At 46.3% G+C, this 22366-nt stretch overlaps 8 protein-coding genes across 8 annotated transcripts; 3 read left to right on the top strand and 5 right to left on the bottom strand.

Moving 5' to 3' along the window:
• Window positions 1–743: 743 nt before the first annotated feature.
• C8R40DRAFT_1165864 (uncharacterized protein) lies at window positions 744–3855 on the top strand (the record flags this gene model as incomplete). The annotated part of the gene is made up of 6 exons (XM_046230756.1): window positions 744–1449; window positions 1508–1687; window positions 1738–1836; window positions 1890–2290; window positions 2461–3127; window positions 3188–3855. The coding sequence occupies 6 exons, from the start codon at window positions 744–746 to the stop codon at window positions 3853–3855; spliced, it is 2721 nt and encodes a 906-aa protein (XP_046090703.1).
• A 520-nt stretch (window positions 3856–4375) lies between these two features.
• C8R40DRAFT_1165863 (uncharacterized protein) lies at window positions 4376–6369 on the top strand (the record flags this gene model as incomplete). Its single annotated transcript, XM_046230755.1, has 2 exons — window positions 4376–5133; window positions 5187–6369. 2 exons carry the CDS (start codon window positions 4376–4378, stop codon window positions 6367–6369), a joined length of 1941 nt encoding a protein of 646 aa, XP_046090702.1.
• Window positions 6370–8694: 2325 nt separating this feature from the next.
• Window positions 8695–10072, bottom strand: C8R40DRAFT_1065852 (kinase-like domain-containing protein; the record flags this gene model as incomplete). Its single annotated transcript, XM_046225699.1, has 5 exons — window positions 8695–8994; window positions 9048–9363; window positions 9418–9455; window positions 9510–9788; window positions 9845–10072. The coding sequence occupies 5 exons, from the start codon at window positions 10070–10072 to the stop codon at window positions 8695–8697; spliced, it is 1161 nt and encodes a 386-aa protein (XP_046090701.1).
• Window positions 10073–10228: 156 nt separating this feature from the next.
• C8R40DRAFT_1082561 (uncharacterized protein) lies at window positions 10229–12246 on the top strand. The gene is made up of 12 exons (XM_046227202.1): window positions 10229–10622; window positions 10683–10800; window positions 10860–10922; window positions 10981–11013; window positions 11072–11116; window positions 11164–11223; window positions 11292–11327; window positions 11389–11451; window positions 11508–11531; window positions 11593–11610; window positions 11672–11779; window positions 11843–12246. The coding sequence occupies exons 1-12, from the start codon at window positions 10426–10428 to the stop codon at window positions 12056–12058; spliced, it is 981 nt and encodes a 326-aa protein (XP_046090700.1). The 5' UTR covers window positions 10229–10425; the 3' UTR covers window positions 12059–12246.
• Window positions 12247–12554: 308 nt separating this feature from the next.
• On the bottom strand, window positions 12555–15351 carry C8R40DRAFT_1165860 (uncharacterized protein; the record flags this gene model as incomplete). The annotated part of the gene is made up of 6 exons (XM_046230754.1): window positions 12555–13246; window positions 13290–13932; window positions 14067–14329; window positions 14382–14474; window positions 14538–14717; window positions 14778–15351. The coding sequence occupies 6 exons, from the start codon at window positions 15349–15351 to the stop codon at window positions 12555–12557; spliced, it is 2445 nt and encodes an 814-aa protein (XP_046090699.1).
• A 484-nt stretch (window positions 15352–15835) lies between these two features.
• On the bottom strand, window positions 15836–18955 carry C8R40DRAFT_1034253 (protein kinase; the record flags this gene model as incomplete). The annotated part of the gene is made up of 4 exons (XM_046223410.1): window positions 15836–16533; window positions 16586–17240; window positions 17411–17811; window positions 18253–18955. 4 exons carry the CDS (start codon window positions 18953–18955, stop codon window positions 15836–15838), a joined length of 2457 nt encoding a protein of 818 aa, XP_046090698.1.
• A 343-nt stretch (window positions 18956–19298) lies between these two features.
• On the bottom strand, window positions 19299–19797 carry C8R40DRAFT_1262425 (uncharacterized protein; the record flags this gene model as incomplete). Its single annotated transcript, XM_046233845.1, has 2 exons — window positions 19667–19797; window positions 19299–19556 (listed from the first exon to the last, which is right to left on the bottom strand). The coding sequence occupies exons 1-2, from the start codon at window positions 19748–19750 to the stop codon at window positions 19299–19301; spliced, it is 342 nt and encodes a 113-aa protein (XP_046090697.1). The 5' UTR covers window positions 19751–19797.
• Window positions 19798–20332: 535 nt separating this feature from the next.
• C8R40DRAFT_1082534 (uncharacterized protein) lies at window positions 20333–21495 on the bottom strand. Its single transcript, XM_046227201.1, has 3 exons — window positions 21425–21495; window positions 20929–21365; window positions 20333–20848 (listed from the first exon to the last, which is right to left on the bottom strand). The coding sequence occupies exons 2-3, from the start codon at window positions 21022–21024 to the stop codon at window positions 20399–20401; spliced, it is 546 nt and encodes a 181-aa protein (XP_046090696.1). The 5' UTR covers window positions 21025–21365; window positions 21425–21495; the 3' UTR covers window positions 20333–20398.
• Between the last annotated feature and the right edge of the window lie 871 nt (window positions 21496–22366).

The raw sequence follows: 22366 nt of genomic DNA, 5'->3' as shown, positions 1-22366 counted from the left end.
GGAGATCTAGAGATTCTTTAGATCCAAGGGTGGGTAGGAAGAAGAGATGCTTTTCGCATCTCGACAAATATTTATCCCTGCGGCCGGAATTATCGCATCCGGCTTCCTCATATCCTCAGCCATATCCCTCTTTGTATATTCGTAAACATTTTGCGCTGAAGGAAAAAATTTGAAGTGCGACTATCTTCAACGGGACCGTTCTTTAATCAGCTCCTACCCGATTTAGCACCTGTAGCGCGGATGCAGCTGTCCGGTCTCTATACCTTGTGAGGAGAGCCCTTTTGGAACTTGGTGTCCTCGTTGCTGGGCATTTCATAACAGAGGACGCGGTACGGTGTCTGGAGTCTGAAAGCGACGCGTGAAGTGTCGGACAGATGGAAAGAACACCTTTGCTAAAGGTGCAGTCGAGATTGTGAAAAAGAAGAGAGCTGGTTGCATTGAAAAAACATGACCAACAATTTTTCGCATCCGGCACCAACGGGCACAGACACATTGTGATGACCCCTGAAGTGGGAATTATTCTCCTATAATCTCCTATTTGGACACGACCCTTGACCTTCCGGCAAAGTCAAAGTTACTTACCAAAATTGGAACAGAAGAACAATAGATAAATTGCGTGGCGCGCTTTGCCTTTAACATCATGTGATCGCTACATGACAGCCATTTAAGCGCATCTATCCATTGTCCAAGCACTTCGCAAGCCTTGAACTCTCTCCTACATCACGACAACACCTCACTGAATTATGGAACCCTTACCAGAGAATCCTCTCCCAGATCCGGCTCCTCTTCCCCAAACTCCCAAGATGAAGCAGGCTAATGGTCCGCCTGTGGTCGAGGGCACTCCAATGAGTCAAAAATGCACCTCCCATGCCGAAGACGAAGTTCCCCAGCGTGCCTCTGTCGTCAACAAGTTCCTCGAGGATGATATCGGCGACGGTGTTGTATTCTCCCTCGATGACTTTGCGACCCTCATCCTCGAACTTCCAGTCGATTGGAAGGTCAAGGAGGACATCGCGCTGCAGCTGGACAGCCAAGCAGTAAAAGACGCGTTCGAAGCCTATCTGTCGGTCGCGATAGGCGTGGCAGAGGCGGAAGGGAAAAAGCGAAAGGGTGCTGCGGGGCACGAGACGCAGCTGTATCGACCCCTTGCAAATCTCTTGAACGTTTTGAAAGATTCGGATGGAGAGGAAGGCCACTTAGGAAGGGACATAGATGAGAAAATCTTCTATGTCCAAGATCCTCGTCCGGTATTGGGTTCGCGAATAGAGAGGAAGCCAGATCTGGGAGGTATTTACCTTCAGCTTCTGGAACTCACTGAAGACGAGGGACTATCGGATTATCTTGAAAAGAAGAAGAAGATTGTCGGCGTGTTTTGGGGATTGTTGCTGTACTTTGTGGAGGTCAAGCACCGAAAAGGGAATTTCATTGGAATGAGCATCCGTAAAGCAGGTATATTCTCAGGACCATCATTGCTTCCATGTAATTGTTTCTGACTTACCATTCGCAGAGGGGACTAAAACACCAAGGAATGGATCATCGCAGTCGGCGGTAGCCAAAGGATCGCGGCGTGGATCGAGACAGGGTTCACGAACAACAGCAGGCCCTTCGCTATCGACTATTCCACAAGCAGGTCCTTCGCAATCACAGTCAGTTAAACGGTCAAGGGCAAATGAAGAGGATCCTAACGGTAAGTGCACATCATTACTCTCGTGGAAGCTATAAGTAACATATCCACAGATCCGGTAGTCAGGCCAAATAAGAAGGCCAAATCTCATTCGATGTCACAGTCAGGCTCAGGACACCTGAGGAAGCCTGGAAGAATATTGAGGAACAGAGGTACGAGAATATCTTACCTTTGTAACTCAAATTGACACTGAAAATCAACATAGCAATGCGCCCCGGTCCTTCGTCTCGCGCACAATCAGATACACTGCCCTCTATAGCATATGTAGTATCCCAGTCTGTCTCCTCTACTCCTCTCACTTCTACACCCGCCAGCTTTGGAGACGAACCTCTACTCGAGGATACCATTCAAGCTACTGGAGGCACAAAAAAGACGATAGAGGTCGTGACATCGCAGGAGTACGCACGGAGAGCCGAAGCTGAGTTACGAGCAGAGCAAAAGATGTCCTCGACGCAGGGACAGCGCCACACGAGAATCCAATGCGCAAGTTACGCTAAGGAGATGCTCTCCAATGGATTTATTCGGAACCACGCAATGGGGATCACGGCTGATGATAGCGGATTTCGGTTCCAATATTACGATCGTTCCAAGGTCGTCGAGAGCCAGGTAAGTTTTCTCTCATTATTTCACCAGTTGCTCGCAGGTTGTACGGAAGAAAGAAACGGGCATATTTCGTGTCCGGGCCGCCTCCATTTCCGCATTTTTCTCACAGTCACACCCTGACTTCAACGTTCATGTTCACTAATTGAAATCACTCTTTTACTTTTTGCTCTCAGCCATTCCACATCTTGAACGACGAGTCGAAGACGCTCCTCATGGCTATGGTCTGTCAGCTCAACAAACTTTCCACCGAAAAACTCGGATTCATCCCCAACTTGGACTTGAACAAATTTGATCACCTACGGCATCCAGAACAATTAACATTCCATTTCGAAGATGATCCGTCAGCCTTAGTCGGTGCTACCTATACTTTTACTGGGAGCGATGGTCGCAGGCGAAGACTCAAAATAACGAAAGTCCTCTACCGAGCGGAGGGCATCATTGGTCGATGTTCGATTGTTGTTGAGGTGGTGTGTCTTTGTGAGGAAGCTGATTGTGTCTGGCATGAAGAGGGGAATGAAGAGAGGAATCAGAAGACGAGGGTGATGAAGATCAGCTTCCCAAGCAAGACTCGGCCGTGCGAAGATGGACTGATTGGGGAAGCAAGGTCGAAAGCAGAATCGTCTGGTCAACGTTGGGCGCTCAACCATCTTCCGGACGTTATCGATTCTATCACCTTCCCTTACCACGAACACACCACGGTTCAAGGTCGTCTGAAGAAGCATCTCAAAGATGACTACGAGGAACGAGTAATGCGCGTTACGTTTTTGGAGAAGCTTCACCCACTTTCAGAGTTGACAGACCTGAGAGAATACGCGCAGGTGTTTTACGATATTCTTCAAAGTACGTCGCTGTTTGATCCGTTCTCCCACCCTTCCTTACCTTGTTCTCGTACTCTTCTAGTTCACCAGTGGCTTTACGAATGCGTGGGGATTCTCCATCGTGATCTCAGCTCCGGGAACATCATGTACAGACGCATAGATGGCAAGGTATACGGTGTATTGAACGATTTTGACCTCTCTTCTCGCGTCCGAGATATGAATCATGGTCCAACTTCTAAGCAACGTACTGGCACCCGACCGTTCATGTCTGTCGATCTGCTTGATTACCGTTGGGCGGGTGGTCATCTTTATCGCCACGATCTGGAATCCCTGTTTTATATCATGCTTTGCCTTGCTTGTCGCTATGAGGCGCCGGGTGTGCCCGCACCTGAACCACGACCCTATTCGCAGTGGTTCAGTGGGACAGATCGGGAGGTGGTCGCTGACAAGAACATGTTCCTGACCAGTCCGTTTGTCCTTTCTGAAGATCTACCTATACAACCTTACTTCGCTGATTTCGAACCGTGGCTCAAAAGTATCCATTATTTCATTTCAGAGGGCTATCATGCGCGTCCTCGACGTCCAATCGTACCCATGGATGATGCGAATAACCTCGATTCAACGGAAGACATCCCGCCTCAAACATCGTTCAATTGGCAAACTCTCGCTGGGCAGGTGACTTACAGTCGTCTGAGTCGTCTCATGTCTTCTTTCAGTGGCGTACCCCTCCAGACTCGCTGGTCAGGTTAGAATACGAAAAGCTGATGGTATTTATCTATACTTCAGTCACAGTATACTGGATGGGCATTCGCTGCAGTGGAGATGGTTAGGCCCGGCTATTCCCTGGTGGGACTCGTCCTAGACGGAGCCGCGTATCTAGAGTATTCATCTATCTATCTGGATGACACTTGTTTTTGCTACTACATACGACACTTTCTTCCTTCACTCTGATTCTTACGACATCTTGTCTACAATTATTGCGGAAACTTTGTATTCATAGTATTCATAATCCACATTGTCGATTAACTGCAGAGAAATTTCTTCGTAGATAGATTGCCTTGCATGCACTGTACATACTATCCAGTCTTTGCTGACACTGTGGGCGCCTGAACTCGCCTCGGCCCGACCTCGGGTAACAATAATGTGACGCAATCAGTCTATTCAATCTCCAAGTTCCACGTCTACACACAAATCTTTGCTTTATCTTTCTCCTCTTTATCTGTCTCATTTCCTTCATTAAACGCTTTTGATCTTTTTCCTTTTTTGTGAAATGTCAGAGGAACACCAACCCGCGCTTCCAACGATGCCGATACTTGTTGAACTCCCAGCTTATGGATATTCGTTTACTGTCCACCTGCCTTCCGAGCCCACATCGACATCGGCCGCAAGCAGTAACACTGTGCTCTCAATCAAACACGCTATTTCTCGTACATGTCCTGGGAATCCCCAAGTTGATGGGCAGAGAATTATCTGGCGCGGGAGGGTGTTGGGTGATGCGGAGAAGGTCGGAGAGTTGTGGCCGGTTGTTGATGGGTATGGAGGACAAGGGCTAAAGCGAATCGTACATCTGAGCGTGCATCCGTCGGCGTGGACCGGGAAACCGCCTGTCATCAGTGCTGCTAGGGAGGTGAGGGAGAGCAAAGAGGTTGGGAGTGAGAAGGGTAAAGGGAAGGAGAAGGAGATAGTGGCGGAAAGAGATGATGTTGTGAACAAGCTACGCGCAGCAGCAGCTGTCACCTTTGAATCTTCGACTACCACATCCAAGTCGGCGCCGACAGTTACTACGGCTCCTTCTCCTCCTGCATTACCCGCGTATTTGATATCCACTCACCGTCAAGCGCTGAGCGCGCTCACTGATCTCGAGGGCTTTACGCCAGAGGCTTTCACATCGAGTGACAATGAAAGGGAAATTGCTATTCGATTTGTTAACGCGCATGGGTATTCTTGGCCTGCGACTTTAGACGAGGGGTATCCTAGTACTGATGTGAATAGCGAGAAGGGGGTAAGGTATGTGAAGGATGTTATAGAGTAGGTGTTCTCTATTTTGTTCTCCTACTACGTATACTGACTTTCCTTGCAAGCGGTCGTCCATATCTCCGTCTACTCAATCCAACCGAAACACCTACAGCTGCACAAAAACACGCATTAAAAGTCCTTTCATTTACTTTTGAATTGTTGAAGCTGCCGACTCAACCTTCTCGACACACTTCCTCACCTTCAATTCCCAACACCACTGCACAACCCAACCAACCTGGTGTCCCTGTTCCGGAAACAACCCCCGCAGTACAAGTTCCCGCACACCTCAATGCGGTTCTGCAACAAATGGGCTTACCACCGATTACCGAGAATTTACCTCCCGGCGTTGTAAATGTAATACAACAACCACAGCAGCAGGTGCCTCAGGCTCAAGGAGGCGTTCAATTTGACCTTAACCAATTCTTCAATGCGAACAACCTCAACAACAACGATAATAATAATAATAATAATCACCAAATTCAACAAATCAATATACGTCCTATTTTACTTCCCCTACTCATGCTCTCCCTTCGGATGTTTCTTCTCTTGTACTTTGTAGCGCCCGCGAGGAAACCGTTTCTTATGCTCCTCGTTCTCGCCTGGGTAGGGTGGGAGATTTGGGGTTGGATTGCGGCGCTGGGAGTTAGGGTTGAGGTCGAGATTGAGCGGGGTCGTATGGAGGGAGGAGGCGCTGGTGAGAGACCACCAGGAGGTGGTGGTGCGCCTCAACCAGCTCCACCCCCTGCGCAACAGAACGTTGCTGCACAAGCACCACCCGCTGTTCCTGCTGCCAACAACCCACCCGCGCCTGCACCTGCACCCGCAGCTCCTCCAACTCTTCTCGATAACCTAGCTTCGTTCGGTATCGCCCAAGACCAAGCAGCGTTAGAGTCTACTCTCCCCCTAGAAACCGATTCCCCAGAACCCGGATTCGCACGGAAAGCGCTCTTGTTTCTTGTTCTCTTTTTGATCAGCGTCCACCCAGCAGTGTGGAACCGCCGCAGGGCGTTGTTGAGAGCGAGAGAGGGACAGGTGAGGGTTGAGATGGGCGTTTTGGCGGAGGGTGTTGGGGAACAAGAATCTGGCGCTGCAGACGATGCCTCCGCATTAGAGACCACGCGCAGGGCACAGCGCCGTGCGGAGATGTACGTGAAGTATATGAGTCGTCCGGCTTGGGTGAGGAGGTATATGCAGAGGGTGATGAATGCGCAGGCTGGAGAGGGTGCGTGGGTCGACGAGGCAGATTGAAATTCTATCTACCTTCAGTTGGGGTGGGTGATTCGTTGGGATGTATATATTCGCGGAACTTAGTAGTATCTCTTAAAAACCAAGTATGAATGTATCTATCCATCGTTTGTAGTATGGTAGTATTTATTCAATTCGTTCATTTAACACAGGTACATATCACATTGATCACCACAAAGGCCATTGCAACAGTAGTCGTTGCTACTTATGTGGTCAATTGGGCGCCGAAAATACATACATCCAGAACTGTAGACCAAAGTAAAAGTTCGTACAAAGAAAGTTCCCGATGTGATGCAGATCCTTCGTTGGTTTGACAGCGAGAAATCCACTACTCAATCACAAAAACATTGCGTATGTACACCTTCAATATAAAGGGGCTAATAGACGTTGTACGTTTTAAGAGAGTTGAGTCTTGTCCATCTCCGGGAGTACCGAATCATCGACGTTCGCGAGTCCACCTACATGCGTAACGCTGATTCTCATCTTCTCAAACCCGAATCCTCTCGTCGACGTCGTTAGTCCGCTTACTCCTGTTCTCGGCCTCTGCATCTCCACCAGGGATAGGCCCAATGCACAGATAACCATGGCCCTATAGCAATAGATTCTGCCGTCACCTTATCCTGGTATTGGGGAACTCGCTTGGCAAGGGGATATTAACAAGCTGATTGTTAGCATCTCGTTTCACTGCTTTGCAGATTGTGGTGCATTTGGCGTAGTCCCTAGAGTTGAATGGAATTTGCGGATGTTGTCTGGAAATATTTAGAAATGAGAGCCAAAGAGAACAGAACGGGGAAAGACTATGTAGTAGTGACAAGCGTAGGTTTGTGAATGACGGTTGGAAACTTGATCGTCTCGACGCTATGCGAATTCAATTCAAGGAATTTCTAGCGTCCATATTTCTGCACCTCCTCAGTCTCCGTGGACATTGTTGACCTGACCATCATCAGTGAACGGTGGAAAGGTAACGAATCTGGGTCGTTTATGATCCTGGACAGCGAGAAATCCAAGGACATTCACTGCCCAATCACAAAAACATTACATACTAGTCCCTGAAGCTGAAGGCCCGAACGTTTGAACGCTGAGCTATATGCTTATGTAGTTCGAAACTCTTTGTTCTCTTCTCTGCACAGAACACGAGGAAAGTGGCGATAAAGTTCTGCCATAGCATGTTGAACCTGAAAACGTTGAACACTGACAGCGTGTCCATCTCCGAGTCGAGCTGAGCCAGCACCGGTATTATGGCACGGATTGGGCCGAAACGAAACGTTGTGCACAAGTCTTTTCCAGGTTGATTCATAGTATCTCAGGCAGTCCCAAGGCACCCACAAAAAGGCAGGCTCGATATGCATGGCAGTCTTACCCATATAAGATACAAAGGGCGTTGGCTCAACTTGACTATACTGTATTCAATCATGAGTAGACAGATATATTTCGCTTTGCCCGGGAAAAAGTGTGAAGACATTGTTTACATACTCACTCAACGTGTCCAATCAAGAGAAATCCTGAGAGGAGGAAGTCAACTCTAGAGAACATACAGGTAACGCTGGTAATGAGTTACAAAGAATGAGGACATCGAAAGAAGATTGATTGTAGATCACCGTTTAGCATGCATCCTTTGAGCTCTATTGCCGCTCTCTTGAGTCTAATCGAGCCAAGGCTTCCTTCCACAACGATACAAGGCAATGGACTTGGATGTTGAAGTGGAACCGAGTCAAGCTGGTACTGTTACTGTATCCAGTGTCAACCGTCGACAAAACAGTCCCTTTATCACTGGCAGAACTTCTAATAAAAAACAAGGGTATCTTTGCCTATAAAAGTATCAGTATATACTTTAAGGTTTACAGTCACTATGATCAAGCCGGGAATTACCTCAACTGCAACCGAATGTCTGTTTTGAGTCATTGACGATTAACGGAGGACAGAAGCCTGTCTTTTGAGCAATAAACTTCTGTCAGTGAGACCGATAAGCCCTTTTGCGCCCTGTTACGCCCATTAGCCCAATGCAGTCGACAAAACGAAAGGAGGTAAAAGAGGACCTATACCTGTTCACCACCAATCCGAGAACGCCATTGAATGCATATGCCGGTTGAACACCGACGATGTTCGGTCCATGGAAAGCTGAGAATACATTCGGATAGGTGAATAGAATCGAACAACCAAAAGAAAATGAACCAAAGTACAATGAACACCAATACAAAAGGAGCGCGGATTTTCAATATTAAGAAATTGAATATGATACAGAAAGGTATAGTAGAGCAGTGAGTTATGTAGAAAGCAAGACAGCATCGAAATATCGCAGGATAGCAAGAAGATAAAGAGCGTGCAGTACTATTGTAAAACATCGGGAGCGTTCTTTGGCGACGGTATGGCAGGCTTTAGAAGTAGCATCATCGAAGCTGTCCAGAAGACATGGTACACAGCGCGGAACGGCTTCGCGAAAACCTCATCTTTCTGGACCGCTCGAGAGCGCAGTTTCCACCACCGTAACTTTGCACTGAGATCGGAAAACCGCGAGGCGACTTCAGCCATCGTAGGACGGCTGGAAGGATCATCTGCAATCATATCGTTTACGAGCGGCCGTAGAAACTCAAAGCCATAAACCCCAGGTTTGGATACATTGGGGTCGCCCTTGTCGTGAATGATTTAGGTGTACGAAATTCTCGTTCAGCGTAAGCACTCACATCAAGAAACGAGGTTCGTATCATGGTACCCAGAATGTATACATCGGTGGCAAGAGGATCACACGGGATACCTGCATCACCTTCTGGAGGGGTATAACCACCCGACTTCAATGCATATTCCGATGGACGTGACTCCGAAGGATTATATATTCTAGATTGTCCAAAGTCGATCAAATAGTATTTGGGCGCACAGCGGGTACGGGAGTGATGGAGTGCCCTTCCGCTCCAATTATGTCTCTTTTTCGGATTAATAGGATGATATTGACGGGTGAACATTAGATTGGCATCCATGCCCATATTGTTACTCGCGCAATCCCTAGAATAAACGAACATTATGGACTGGATGTTGTCGCTAAGAATGATTGCGCACCTATGGGCTACATTATTCTCGTGCATGTATTGCAAGCCCTGTATATTAATGGTCATTATCTGAATTCACGCGGAGGAATGAAAAAGACACACCTCTATTATCTCTTGGAAGAACTGTACCGCTTCTCCAATTGTTCGAAACCTAGGATCCATTACCTGCCGCAACCATGGCATCACCAAGATTTTTTCATTGTCGTCTCCTGGGACCGATAAGACTTCCAGTACCCGAATGCAATGATTACGAGGATTCGTGTTGTGTTGTTCGTTTGAAAAGAAAGTGGCAACTTGATCTTCGCCTGTAGAAACCTTGACGCGCTTCATTGCGACCATGTAAGAATCTGAAATGCGAAGGGCATCCATAACATAGGGATGCTGGGAATAGTAAGTGAATCACCGTGAATCGAGTGATATGAAAGGCACGACGTTACATCTTGACTTTGGCCATCTTCTGAAAACAGAGGTTCAAGTATTCCAGGTTTGTAAGAGGGCTTCCAGCCAGGACGATACCTGGGCCGCATCATGTAACCATGATTTTTCAAGAATTCGAAATGGCCAATCCACCATAGTTCGCTTTCATCGAGAGCATAGAGGTCCGACGACGAGTGGGAAGGGAGCAGTGAGCCTATGATTCTGTCGTGATATTCGTATTCACCCATGGATTCAAGACGATGTTGGGGAGTAGAAGAGAAGAGAACAGGCTAAAAAGTACAAAGGACATTGACATCCTTCCGATACAATATAAATCCAAACCTGGTTCGGTTCAATTTTGTTAATAACCGTTCAAATTCCACGTATTTCCAATTTAGGACATTGTTCAATCGTCGAGTACTTATACGGTTCCATGTTCAAGCTCAATACCCTCAGAGACCTACACACTTTACTTCTACCCCACGCGGTTCTCAGGCTAGATACCGCATATCGCTCACTTTTACACCGAGTCACCTAGCACTCGAACTCATTATCATACCTCTTGGCTCAAAGACTTAGTAGATCCCTCAAGACTCATATCATGATCACTGGCCTCGAAATCCCAATAATAACTGCTCTCTCCGGAAAATTAGCGGCTGCTATTCAGGCCAATCGTACTTCAGTCTTGGTTGAAGAAACAAAGAGCATTTTGAATGACGAAAAACTTACGAATTTATTATGCCTTCTCTACAAACTGGACCCAAAATTGGCCAAAAGGAATGATAAGCGATATGCAAAGTGAGTTTTCGTACTTTGTTCAGTATTCCATGTAATGCATAGCTCATTTTGTATAATTAGAGCTCGGGCCATTTGCGACAACCTGGAGTTATTGAAGGGTTCCAAATACATTCTGATTCGACACATAAGTGCACGTAGTGCAAACGCTCTTGCGTTGCAGTACAGTGATCATGTTACTGTAGGCGAAGATGGGATAGGGACCTTTGATATTGTACTGACTTTTCTTCGTCCATATAGGCTGATACAACGGATGCTAAAATCAGACAGTCGCGCGAGAAGGCACACATGCGAGAGCAAATGGTAAGTACAAATGCACCCATTGTCATTCCATCCCCCTCATGTAGGCTTCATATACCAGCAACACAGCGACGGAAACAAGCATATAAGTCATGTAAGCACTTTCTTCCCCTACAACTCCTTTATGAGATCGACAAAATTTCCGAGGACAGGCTCCCCATTCCGTTCAACATCATCACGCTGCTGCTGCAAATACCGTGAGCCGATTCCCCTCTTTTTAACTAATGCTCAATTATTGCCAAAGAATCAGACACCTCGATATATTGTTCAAACTCCCAGTATGGCTGCATTCGCCTATCATCAGGTAAGTATATGTAGTGCACCATTGGTATTTAAATTGTTTACTGAAATATTTTGATGCAAACTTTGAAGGATACTCCAAACAATCCTACCATCGAGTCCTGTCCAGTGTGTATCGTTACTCAAGTTTCCTCATTGTAATTGATACTAAATAGGACTCTTATTCTAGGAAGGTGCAGGGCCCATACTGCCAGATGGCTTCAAGCACGGAACCCTCGCATATTACTATCAGGTGAGTTCTCTATCATTAAATCTTGTGCATCAAAAGAATCGAGCCGGGCCCCACAGCCACCACACACCATGGCCAGTATAGTGCGTACTTTCGCCCAACCAATCTTTCTCATTACAACTAACGCAGAGTGCTATCACAAAGGACGAAAATTCTTCAACGGTACGCAGATTCTCACTACTAGACGTGCGACTAGTACTGAATCTGATCGACTCGAAAATAGAGCCAAACGGACTTGGAAGAGGATGACCTGATTCCGGTTATCGAAATTAGAGACAAGCCCAAGTCTTCTCGGCGCGGTTCTGCTCAAAGGTTCTCTCATAGTCACGTAGTGAGAAATTTTTTTTGACTCGAATTTGGCAACCGATTTAATACCGAATTGTTCTTTGAATAGAGGCGGAGATCTACAGACAGTGAAGAAATTGTTGAAAACATCCGCAGCGGATTGCAAGACATCGCTGAAACTGCTCATTATATTGATAACTTCAGAGCTTCGAATGAAAGCAATGATGACGTTACCAGCATTACATCTGGTACTAGTTATATGAGCATTGATGATACTGATACCGAGGGAGGGAGTATCTTTGACTCTGGGCTTGATGATTTCTAGACAACATTCTCATTCAGCCACTGTAATATTTATTCCTGCTTTACTCGAACTTGAATGCTCATATATCCATCCTTCTAATGATCACAATTCTTGCTATCTATGCTCTCATGCTGTATTAATTTAATGTTGCTCCTGTAGCTACTGTTGGTATTATGTATTCTCACAACATATTGCACAAGTTGCTCTTCAAGTTGTGTGCAAAGAGAATTTGCAGTTAACCGACTTAAATTTGGACATTTCAAGAGATTTCAACTAGTACTCAACTACGAACTCAACTGATGCCCTTCAATTGCACCATGCAAAATTTGATCACTTTAGAGTCGACCTCCTAGAGATTCGAGTTTATTTGATCTGCTGTCAAACAGTCTTCAAGTAGATTATACAAGGTACAACCATCAAAACAGAGAGGCATACTTATAGATACATAAAATAGATATAGGTCAGAGCAGGAAAGCATGTATCAACCGAGGGTAACAAATGAATAATCAAGACGCAGTTAATGATCCGGGTTTCCTACCCACCTAGTTTGCAGAGATGTTCCTTTGAACGAGGACATTATGGACCGCAGTCTGACATAAGAGACGTGTCTATTCAAGGTATTCCAATCAAAATTCAAAACGTTATCAGTTTGCAAAAATTCCAAGTCTTCATCTTCCGACTCCTCCGACTCTTCATTCGATGTTGACAAGTTTTTGGCGCAAACTGGACGTTGGATATACCCACCACGCAATTGATCATAAATCTTGCGCAACCATCGCTGGAAGCCGGCGAAGTAAGACTGGATGGGTAGACTTTGAAAAGGGTCGAGCAAGAAGGTGGTCTTGTTATTGAATATCTCCATATCTGTTCCCCTAAACCACGGCGAAAATGACCGTGGGTCGGCAGCGGGCACACCCGGCGCCTCATAGCGACAAGCAAGGCAAAGCATGATATAAAACAGGGACTCCAAATCGTGGCGATAAAGATGACCACCCTCCCAAACGGGACTAAGAAGATCGACAGACATAAACGGTCTGGTACCAGTACGTTGGTTGGAAGTCGGGCCCTTGTCCATATCTCGGACGCGGGAAGAATGGTCAAAATCATTCAGGACACCATATATCTTGCCATCTATGCGTCTGAACATGATATTCTCGGAGCTGAGATCACGATGAAGAATCCCAGCACATTCGTAGAGCCACTGGTGAACTAGAGGAGTAAGAGAACAAGGTAAGATCGAACAGCGACGTACTTTGTAGAATATCGTAAAACACTTGCGCGAAATCTCTCGGGTCTGTCAACTCCGAAAGCGGATGAAGCTTCTCAAAAACTGTGATATGCATCACTCGTTCCTCGTATTCGTCCTTCAGAAGGGTCTTCAACCGTCTGTGAAACGATTTCTTTTTGTTGGGGAGTAGAGTGACCGAGTGGATAGCTTTTGGAACATGGTTGAGTGCCCAGAGCTCGCAAGTCGATTCTGCTTTCGATCTAGCCTCCCCAGTGAGTACTTGCTCTGACTGCCGAGCTGTGCCCATGAAACTGATCTTCACGATCTTCCCTTCTCGATTCCATGTACAATCAGCTTCCATGCAGAGGCATTCGACCTCAGCAACGACTGCGTACAAACCAACAGCGTTCTCCGCATGATGGAGAATTAACTGAATAACGACTCTCCGTGAACACCCATCGTTTCCGACAAAAGAGTAGATAGCGTCGATCAAGTCTTGAGTATCAAGTGCGAACGTATGTGAGAACAGCTCTGGATCTTGAAGGTGATCGATGCTATCTATGCACAAAGTCGGAATGAATCCAACGTTTTTCGTAGTACAAGGGAGTTTCTTGAGCTGGCAGACCATGACAATGAAAAGTTTCTTCCACTCATCATTCTCGAAGGACTGAATGTGGAAAGAAAGTTATAGTGAGAGAGAGTTCAAGTATGGAATATGCGAGAAAAAATGTGAAGTGAAATCGGGCCGGAGACAGTGACACGGAGCAAATTGTTTACCCACGACCTGCTTAACACACGTACCTTGTCTTCGACACCCCTTGAACTGAACTCGATATGATCTCCAAGACTTCTCATCCCATCCTTTTGTGCATATCCTTGCACCGTCATTATCTCCACTGTCTTCTTTTTATCTTCGCACCAAATGTTAACGTGAAGTCTATCTTCGTCTTCGCATCGCAGACTGGTGAGTGCAGAAGCGGGAGTAGAACCACTGTGCGAGGATACTGGATGCCGGGTAGCGGGCAAGTTATCGGATTGTACGCGGCCCACAGAAACGGGGCACTCTATTATGGACTCAATCACAAGCTGAACGCACAAGGTGCGATATAGCCTCACCTGTGCTCTTCCGTATTCTCTTGGACGTTCTCAAGCCCTGTAAATTGGACTGCGACGTGGACCGGAATTTGGCCCTCTTTGGAGGCCGCATGTCTTGATCGCCAGAGAGATATCAATATCAAGCATATGTATGTGAGACGAACGAAATACACATACTGGTAGGACTGAATTCGTCATTTAATCTCACTCGTTTGTTCACTTTATAGTGTATCGCTTCTGTTTGTAAGGGAGGTGACTGCGAACGACTGAAGGCCGTTTGCGAAGCTTCCGTTAATACATGCTGCGATGGAGTGGACACCATTAAATGCGATGATTTAATTGCGGGTGTGACTGCCTCTGCGGCAAATGGTAAGGAAAGTTAATTTCACGGATAGAAAGATAGTTCCGCTGACTCACCTTCTTTACGGATGTTAAGTTCGACGAAGTCTTTTTTCTGGCACCCAACCTCCACGAACAATATCAAGAGTCCCCAAAAAACTCCAGTTATGTTTTTCTTCGCAAGGTGATTTGAAAGACTCCTGTTTTCTATGAGTTTCTGTAGCTGAATATATATTCCACTCAGGCCAAAGTTCCTTTCCAATAGAGAAGCCAATACCGGGCGGGGATCTACAAAGAGCGTTTCTTCATTGATTCCCTTGCCTAGGTGACCTTCCCCATCTCTCAATGTATTCAAGAGATTCGTGAGGGGTTGGTACTCCTTCTCATATGCTGTGGCATCCGTCCCCTTCGTCTCTGCACCCTCTGCCACTCTTATCGCAACTTTCAGAGACGCTTTGAAAGCATCATTCACTATCTTGCTTTTCGCTCCTAGGTTGAAATTCTCTTCGACTTTCCAATCGGTTGAAATGTTGAGTATAAGGGTTGCAAAATCATCGAGCGATAATGCAATCCTGTTGCTAACATCATTTCCAAGGAACTCGGTCAAAACCGAATCATACTGGGGGACCTCGTCTTCGATGTGAGTAGGCATTTTGTTGCTTGCGGGGGTGTTCTTGGCGACGACAGGCAGATTTCGAGACTGGTTCTGCGATGTAGGATGGAGTGTTCAAGAGTGGAAAATGCTTGGACAATGAAAATCGGACACGCTTAAGTTCATGTAACGGTCACATGTTATCACAAGGCGCGCTATTATCATCATCATGGTCATGAATCTGGGTGTCTGTATTATGATTACATCGCGTCTTAGTTGTCATACACTACCATAGTCAGTTTAATGCCTACTTTCGCACAACCAATTTTTCCCATTGCAACCAACACAGAGTGTTATCACAAAAAATAAAAATTCTTTGATCACTTTTAAGTACCTCTTACAGGGTTTGGTTACTCCTTTTAAACAGTTCCGAGTAGATTATTCAAACCATTATGTAGAACAGAGAAGCATATAGATACATAGAATAGATAGAGCAGGAACGCAGGTATCAACCAAGGGTAACAAATGAATAATCAAGACGCAGTTAATGATCCGGGTTTCCTACCCACCGAGTCTGCAGAATTTTTCCTTTGAACGAGGACATTACGGACCGCATTCGGGCATAAGAGACATGTTTATTCAAGGTATTCCAATCAAAATTCAGATCGTTATCATTGTCCAAAAATTCCGAGTCTTCGTCTTCTGACTCTTCTTCTGAATGTTCCTCCGATGTCGACGAGTTATTAGAGTCTGGACGTTGCCTATATCCACCACGTAATTGACGATAGATGTTCCGCAACCATCGTTTAAAACCGGCAAAGTAAGGCTGAATGGAGAGACTTTGGGCAGGGAAATCGAGAAGGAAAGCGCATTTGTCTTTGTAAACATCTTTATCGGTTCCGCTGAACCATTCGGAGTACGGTCGTGGCTCCTCAACAGCAGACACACCGGGTTTTTCATAACGGCAGGAAAGGCAAAGCATGATGTAAAATAGAGATTCTAGATCGTGTCGGTAAAGGTGGCCACTCTCCCAATTGGGATTCAGCAGATCGAGTGACATAAACGGTCTGGTACCAGTGCGTTGGTTGGAAGTTGGACCATTATCCATATCTCTGACGCGAGAGGAAAGGTCAAAATCGTTCAATACACCGTATATCTTGCCATTTATGCGTCTAAACATGATATTCCCGGAGCTGAGATCACGATGGAGAATCCCCACGCATTCATAAAGCCACTGGTGAACTGTAAGGGTGAGTGAATAGGGATACAAAGACTGAATTAAGGAACGACGTACTTTGAAGAATATCATAAAACACTTGCGCGAAATCTCTCGGGTCTGTCAACTCTGAAAGTGGGTGAAGCTTCTCCAAAAACGTAACGCGCATTACTCGTTCCTCATAGTCATCTTTGAGATGCTTCTTCAAACGACCTTGAACCGTGGTGTGTTCGTGGTAAGGGAATGTGATAGAGTCGATAACTTCCGGAAGATGGTTGAGTGCCCAACGTTGACCAGACGATTCTGCTTTCGACCTTGCTTCCCCTATCAGTCCATCTTCGCACGGCCGAGTCTTGCTTGGGAAGCTGATCTTCATCACCCTCGTCTTCTGATGCCCCTCTTCATGCCAGACACAATCAGCTTCCTCACAAAGACACACCACCTCAACAACAATCGAACATCGACCAATGATGCCCTCCGCTCGATAGAGGACTTTCGTTATTCTGATTCTTCGCCTGCGACCATCGCTCCCAGTAAAAGTATAGGTAGCACCGACTAAAGTTGACGGATCATCTTTGAAATTGAACGTTAACTGTTCTGGATTCCGTAGGTGATCAAATTCGTTCAAGTCCAAGTTGGGGATGAATCCAAGTTTTTCCGTGGAAAGTTTGTTCAGCTGACAGACCATAGCCATGAGGAGCGTCTTCGACTCGTCGTTCAAGATGTGGAATGGCTGAGAGCAAAAAGTAAAAGAGTGATTTCAATGAGTGAACATGAACGTTGAAGTCAAGGTGTGACTGTGAGAAAAATGCGGAAATGGAGGCGGCCCGGACACGAAATATGCCCGTTTCTTTCTTCCGTACAACCTGCGACCAACTGCTGGAATAATGAGAGAAGACTTACCTGGCTCTCGACGACCTTGGAACGATCGTAATATTGAAACCGAAATCCGCTATCATCAGCCGTGATCCCCATTGCGTGATTGCGAATAAATCCATTCGAGAGCATCTCCTTAGCGTAACTTGCGCATTGGATTCTTGTGTGGCGCTGTCCCTGCGTCGAGGACATCTTTTGCTCTGCTCGTAACTCAGCCTCGGCTCTCCGTGCGTACTCCTGCGATGTCACGACCTCCGTTGTCTTTTTTGTGCCACCAATAGCTTGAATGGTGTCCTCGAGTAGAGGTTCGTCTTCAAAGCTGGCGGGTGTAGAGGTGAGAGGAGTAGAGGAGACAGACTGGGATACTATATATGCTATAGAGGGCATTGTATCTGATTGCGCGCGGGACGAAGGACCCGGGCGTATTGCTATGTTAATCTCAGTGTCGAGTCGAGTAATAAAGGTAAGATATTTTGGTACCTGTGTTCCTCCATATCCTTCCAGGCTTCCTCAGGTGTCCTGAGCCTGACTGCGACATAGAATGAGATTTGACCTTCTTATTGGGCCTGACCGCCGGATCTGTGGATATGTATTACTATTTGCTTCTACGAGAGTAATGATGTGCACTAACCGGTAGGATCCTCTTCATTTGCCCTTGAGCGTTTAACTGACTGTGATTGCGAAGGACCTGCTTGTGGAATAGTCGATAGCGAAGGGCCTGCTGTTGTTCGTGAACCCTGTCTCGATCCACGCCGCGATCCTTTGGCTACCGCCGACTGCGATGATCCATTCCTTGGTGTTTTGGTACCCTCTGCGAATGGTAAGTCAGAAACAATTACATGGAACCAATGATGGTCCTGATAATATACCTGCTTTACGGATGCTCATTCCAATGAAATTCCCTTTTCGGTGCTTGACCTCCACAAAGTACAGCAACAGTCCCCAAAACACACCGACAATCTTCTTCTTCTTTTCAAGATAATCCGATAGTTCCTGGTCTTCACTGAGATTCAGAAGCTGAATGTAAATACCTCCCAGATCTGGCTTCCTCTCTATTCGCGAACCCAATACTGGACGAGGATCTTGGACATAGAAGATTTTCTCGTCTATGTCACTATCTAAGCGGCCTTCCCCATCCGAGTCTTTCAAAACGTTCAAGAGATTTGCAAGGGGTCGATACAGCTGCGTCTCGTGTCCTGCAGCACCCTTTCGCTTTTTCCCTTCCGCTTCTGCCACACCTATCGCTACCGACAGATATGCTTCGAATGCGTCTTTCACCGCATCGCTGTCGAGCTGCAGCGCAATTTCCTCCTTGACCTTCCAATCAACCGGAAGTTCGAGGATGAGGGTCGCGAAGTCATCGAGAGACAACACAACACTGTCGCCGATATCATCTTCGAGGAACTTGTTGACGACAGAGGCACGTTGGGGAACTTCGTCCTCAGCGTGGCTGGCGTATTTCTTACTCGTAGGAGTGCTCTCGACAACAGGTGGACCATTAGCCTGCTTTGTCTTGGGAGTTTGGGGAAGAGGAGCTGGATCTGGGAGAGGATTCTGTGGTAAGGGCTCCATAATTCAGTGAGGTGTTTTTCCGTGGTGTAGGAGAGAGTTCAAGGCTTGCGAAGTGCTTGGACAATGGATAGATGCGCTTAAATGGCTGGCATGTAACGATCACATGACGTCAATGCCAAAGCGCGCCACGCATTTTCTATCTATTGTTCTTCTGTTCCAATTTTGGTATGTAAGTTTGGCTTAGGTCAAAAGTAGTGTCCGAATAGCAGAACGCCACCTAACCTTCCACTTTCGGGTCTGTGCTTTCTTGGTGCTGGTTGTGAAAGATCATTGATCAACGCCTGATGACAAACGACAGATGGAACAGTCGCAGCCCTGGGAGCGAGCCTTGAAAGTGAAAATTCTAGTGATCCATGATCTCCCTGAGTGGACCAAAGAGTCTAGTGAACGCTAGTGCGTCAAGTGCAGCAACTTTGAGTTTCGGACCTATTTTCTTGGGAGTCGAGGACGAAGACGATTCCTCATCAACAGTAGGCAGCGTAGTGGGACGAACAACAGCCGAAACCGTAGCCGCCTTGGGCGCAAGCCTCAAAAGCGAAAGCTCTCCAAAACAATCCCCCTTTCGCGAGTTTCCCAACAACCACCTAGCCTCCTTCTCCATCTTTCGAAACATTCAAGAGATTTGGCAAGGGGTTCTTTTGCTTTTTTCCCTTCTCCTTCTGCCACGCCAATTGCGACCAACAGAAACACTTTGAACACGTCTTTTATTACTGTCCTGCTGTCAAGCTGCAATGCGATGTCCTTCTTGACGTTCCAATCGACTGGAAATTCGAGGATGAGGGGTCGCAAAGTCATTGAGAGAAGAACACAACACCATTGCTGATATCATCTTCAAGGAACTTGCTTGTTGATGACAGAGGCACGTTGGAGAACTCACTGATACAACACTTGTTTTTTTTAGCATATTTGCCACTATCAGAATCACCCATTCACTTATTATCTCAAATCTTAGATTTGTTCAAATATAGAGTTGTTCAAGTCGGAGCCTCCTCGTTTACCCCCGGGCTTTGGTGTTTCAACGCACCTTTGGGTTGTTGGCTCACATCTTGACATGGCCCCTCAGCATATGGATAAGACTCGTCTCCGGCCTCGCCTCCGCACCACCCCAGGGTCAGTGTTCTCTCTCTCCTCGTCCCCAACTCACGTTCAATGGTCAGTTTAACAGCATTATTGTAATTTTGCATTTCGCACAAGCGCTCGACGCTTGATACGAAAGAAAAATGGTTCGACCACTGGACTTAGGGCCTATATGTATAGCTCATGATTGTTTTCTCAGAAACGGAATGTAAGGACTTGGGATAAAGGAACAATTTTTTTGGCTGTAGTACCAACGTATGTGTATCCTATCCTGTACTGTGACCCTTCCCCTCCCCCCTCCCTCCCTCCGTCCCCTCTCCGTTTCTCACTGCAGTCTGCTGTCCCTGCTGTCCCTCGTTAGATGAGTCAGATCATGATAAATAAAAAGTATAAAACACACCTCACCTTTATAGCGCTAACGTCCATAAAAATAGAGTCCTTGTTGTGATCAACCCTCAAAGTTGCATGACACGGACACATCACTCGGCCAACCTTGACTGCGGATATGATTTTGATGCTGAGAAACTCGGGATTACCGATGAATCTAGGACTGTCTGGGCTCCTACGAGCTGTTACATGCTGCGTGTGCTCTTCTAGCATTTTATTAACCAGGTTATCTGTTTCCTCTGCAGCTGTAGAGTCGAAGGGTGTGGGAGGATACATGTAATTCGGGTGAATTTCATGGGACCACAGGATCTCAGCTGGGTTCGAGTCCACTACCGTCGCCTCCTTCTCCTCCGAGATGCCGACGGAGATTTCTTCGCTGGTAGCGTTAGCGTTAGTCGGAGCAGTGGGAGCAGTGGGAGTTGGATTCGTCTGGCTTGTAAAAAAACCTCTGTTAGAAAAAAACAAAGACAAAGACAAAGACAAAGAGAAATGAAAATACCCACACACACCTTTTTGGAGTTTCTTACGGGAACGATAACCGCATTCACCGTGCATTGGGCGGCAAGGCCCATGATGATCAGGTAGGTGGTGATACGGAAGTGCATGGATAATGATTTTTTTTTGTTGGGTTGGTTTAGTTTACTAGTTCGGCTGTTGGCAAATGACTTGGAGGTTGGGGTTTGAGAGAAGTTAAGAATAAGAACAGATGGGGGGGGGGAAGACGACGACGATGGTAGACAAAAAGTTTTGTTGATCCAGCAACAAAGTGAGGGGGAAAAAAAGAGGACAGAAACTGCTCTTTTTATCGAAATGAGAACAGGCTTTAGGCTGTGCGGGTTACTGGGAAGACTGTGCTCGCTTACAGGTGATGGTTACTTGGAGTACATATCATTGGATTGACACAGGAATAGACAACTCCTGTAAGGAACCAGATTACATAAATAGATAAATCCCTCAATCCGTTATTTTTTTTTTGCTACTTTACTTACTTATCCCGCAGACAAAGGGGGGGGGTTGAACTTCAAAACAGGTATACGTAACGGATGGGGACTCCAAAAAAAAAAAAAAAAAACAAACTTGGGATTTAAACTCAAACTCAAACTTTAGACTCAAACTCAAACTTTAGACTCAAACTCAAATTTTACTAGACCCCCCCCAAGAGAACTCCAAGACAAAGACAAAGAAAAGACTTGAAAGCACTCTGATGTCATCTCTAACCCATCCACGAGGGCTTTTAGTCCCGGACACATCAATGCATACTTATGTGCATATGCCACCCTTGATCATCGGGACATCAGGACATCAGGTGTTCTTGAGCTGTTTTTGTGTCAACACCCCCCCCCCCCCCCCGATCCAGGAAGTTCCGGTGGGATAACAGCCCCTTCAGATGGGGGGTCAAAGTCATAGCATAAGCACTGTATAACTTCTTCTTATGAGTACCCGAACACACTAGGACAGTTGCTTAATGCTTAATGCTTAATGCATAGTATATCCCAAGACTCGGATTCAGGGGGGGGGCGTCCAGTAGTAGTAGTAGTAGTAGTAACTTGTGTGTGTAAGAGTAAGAGGATATGACCTTATGGGGCAGTGGTGGTAATCGCTTGGCGTGATGGTGCTGCTCTGCTACCTCCACTTTTGCTGGTTGCTACCGTGACTCCACTTCTGCTGGCTGCTACCATGACTCCACTTCATGCTACTTCAACTTCAAGCTACTCCCAGTTCATGATAGACTCTTACCCTTACCCTTACCATCCATCCATCCATCCATTGCATAGTATTAGTAGCTCAAGCGCTAGCGCTAGCGCTCACCCCTTGTCAAAGTCAAAAGTCAAAAGTCAAAAGTCAAAGTCAAAGTCCAAAAAAAAAACGAGCACTCTATCTCCGAGTCCGGTGATATCCCAGAAGAGAAGAGAAGAGAAAGAGTACTACAGGGTTTTGCATAATTCC

This window comes from Lentinula edodes (genome assembly GCF_021015755.1).
Source record: "Lentinula edodes strain Le(Bin) 0899 ss11 chromosome Unknown C8R40scaffold_3, whole genome shotgun sequence".
In the NCBI taxonomy this organism is placed as follows: Eukaryota; Fungi; Basidiomycota; class Agaricomycetes; order Agaricales; family Omphalotaceae; genus Lentinula; species Lentinula edodes.
This window is presented reverse-complemented; position numbering and strand designations above follow the sequence as displayed.

Coding starts and splice junctions, on each gene's coding strand:
- C8R40DRAFT_1082561 (XM_046227202.1), top strand. CDS start 10,426: ATGATCACTGGCCTCGAAATCCCAATAATAACTGCTCTCTCCGGAAAA. Junction 10,923..10,980: donor CACACATGCGAGAGCAAATG/GTAAGTACAAAT, acceptor TTCATATACCAG/CAACACAGCGACGGAAACAA. Junction 11,780..11,842: donor GGTTCTCTCATAGTCACGTA/GTGAGAAATTTT, acceptor TTCTTTGAATAG/AGGCGGAGATCTACAGACAG.
- C8R40DRAFT_1082534 (XM_046227201.1), bottom strand. CDS start 21,024: ATGCACTTCCGTATCACCACCTACCTGATCATCATGGGCCTTGCCGCC. Junction 20,849..20,928: donor CCGTAAGAAACTCCAAAAAG/GTGTGTGTGGGT, acceptor TTTACAAGCCAG/ACGAATCCAACTCCCACTGC.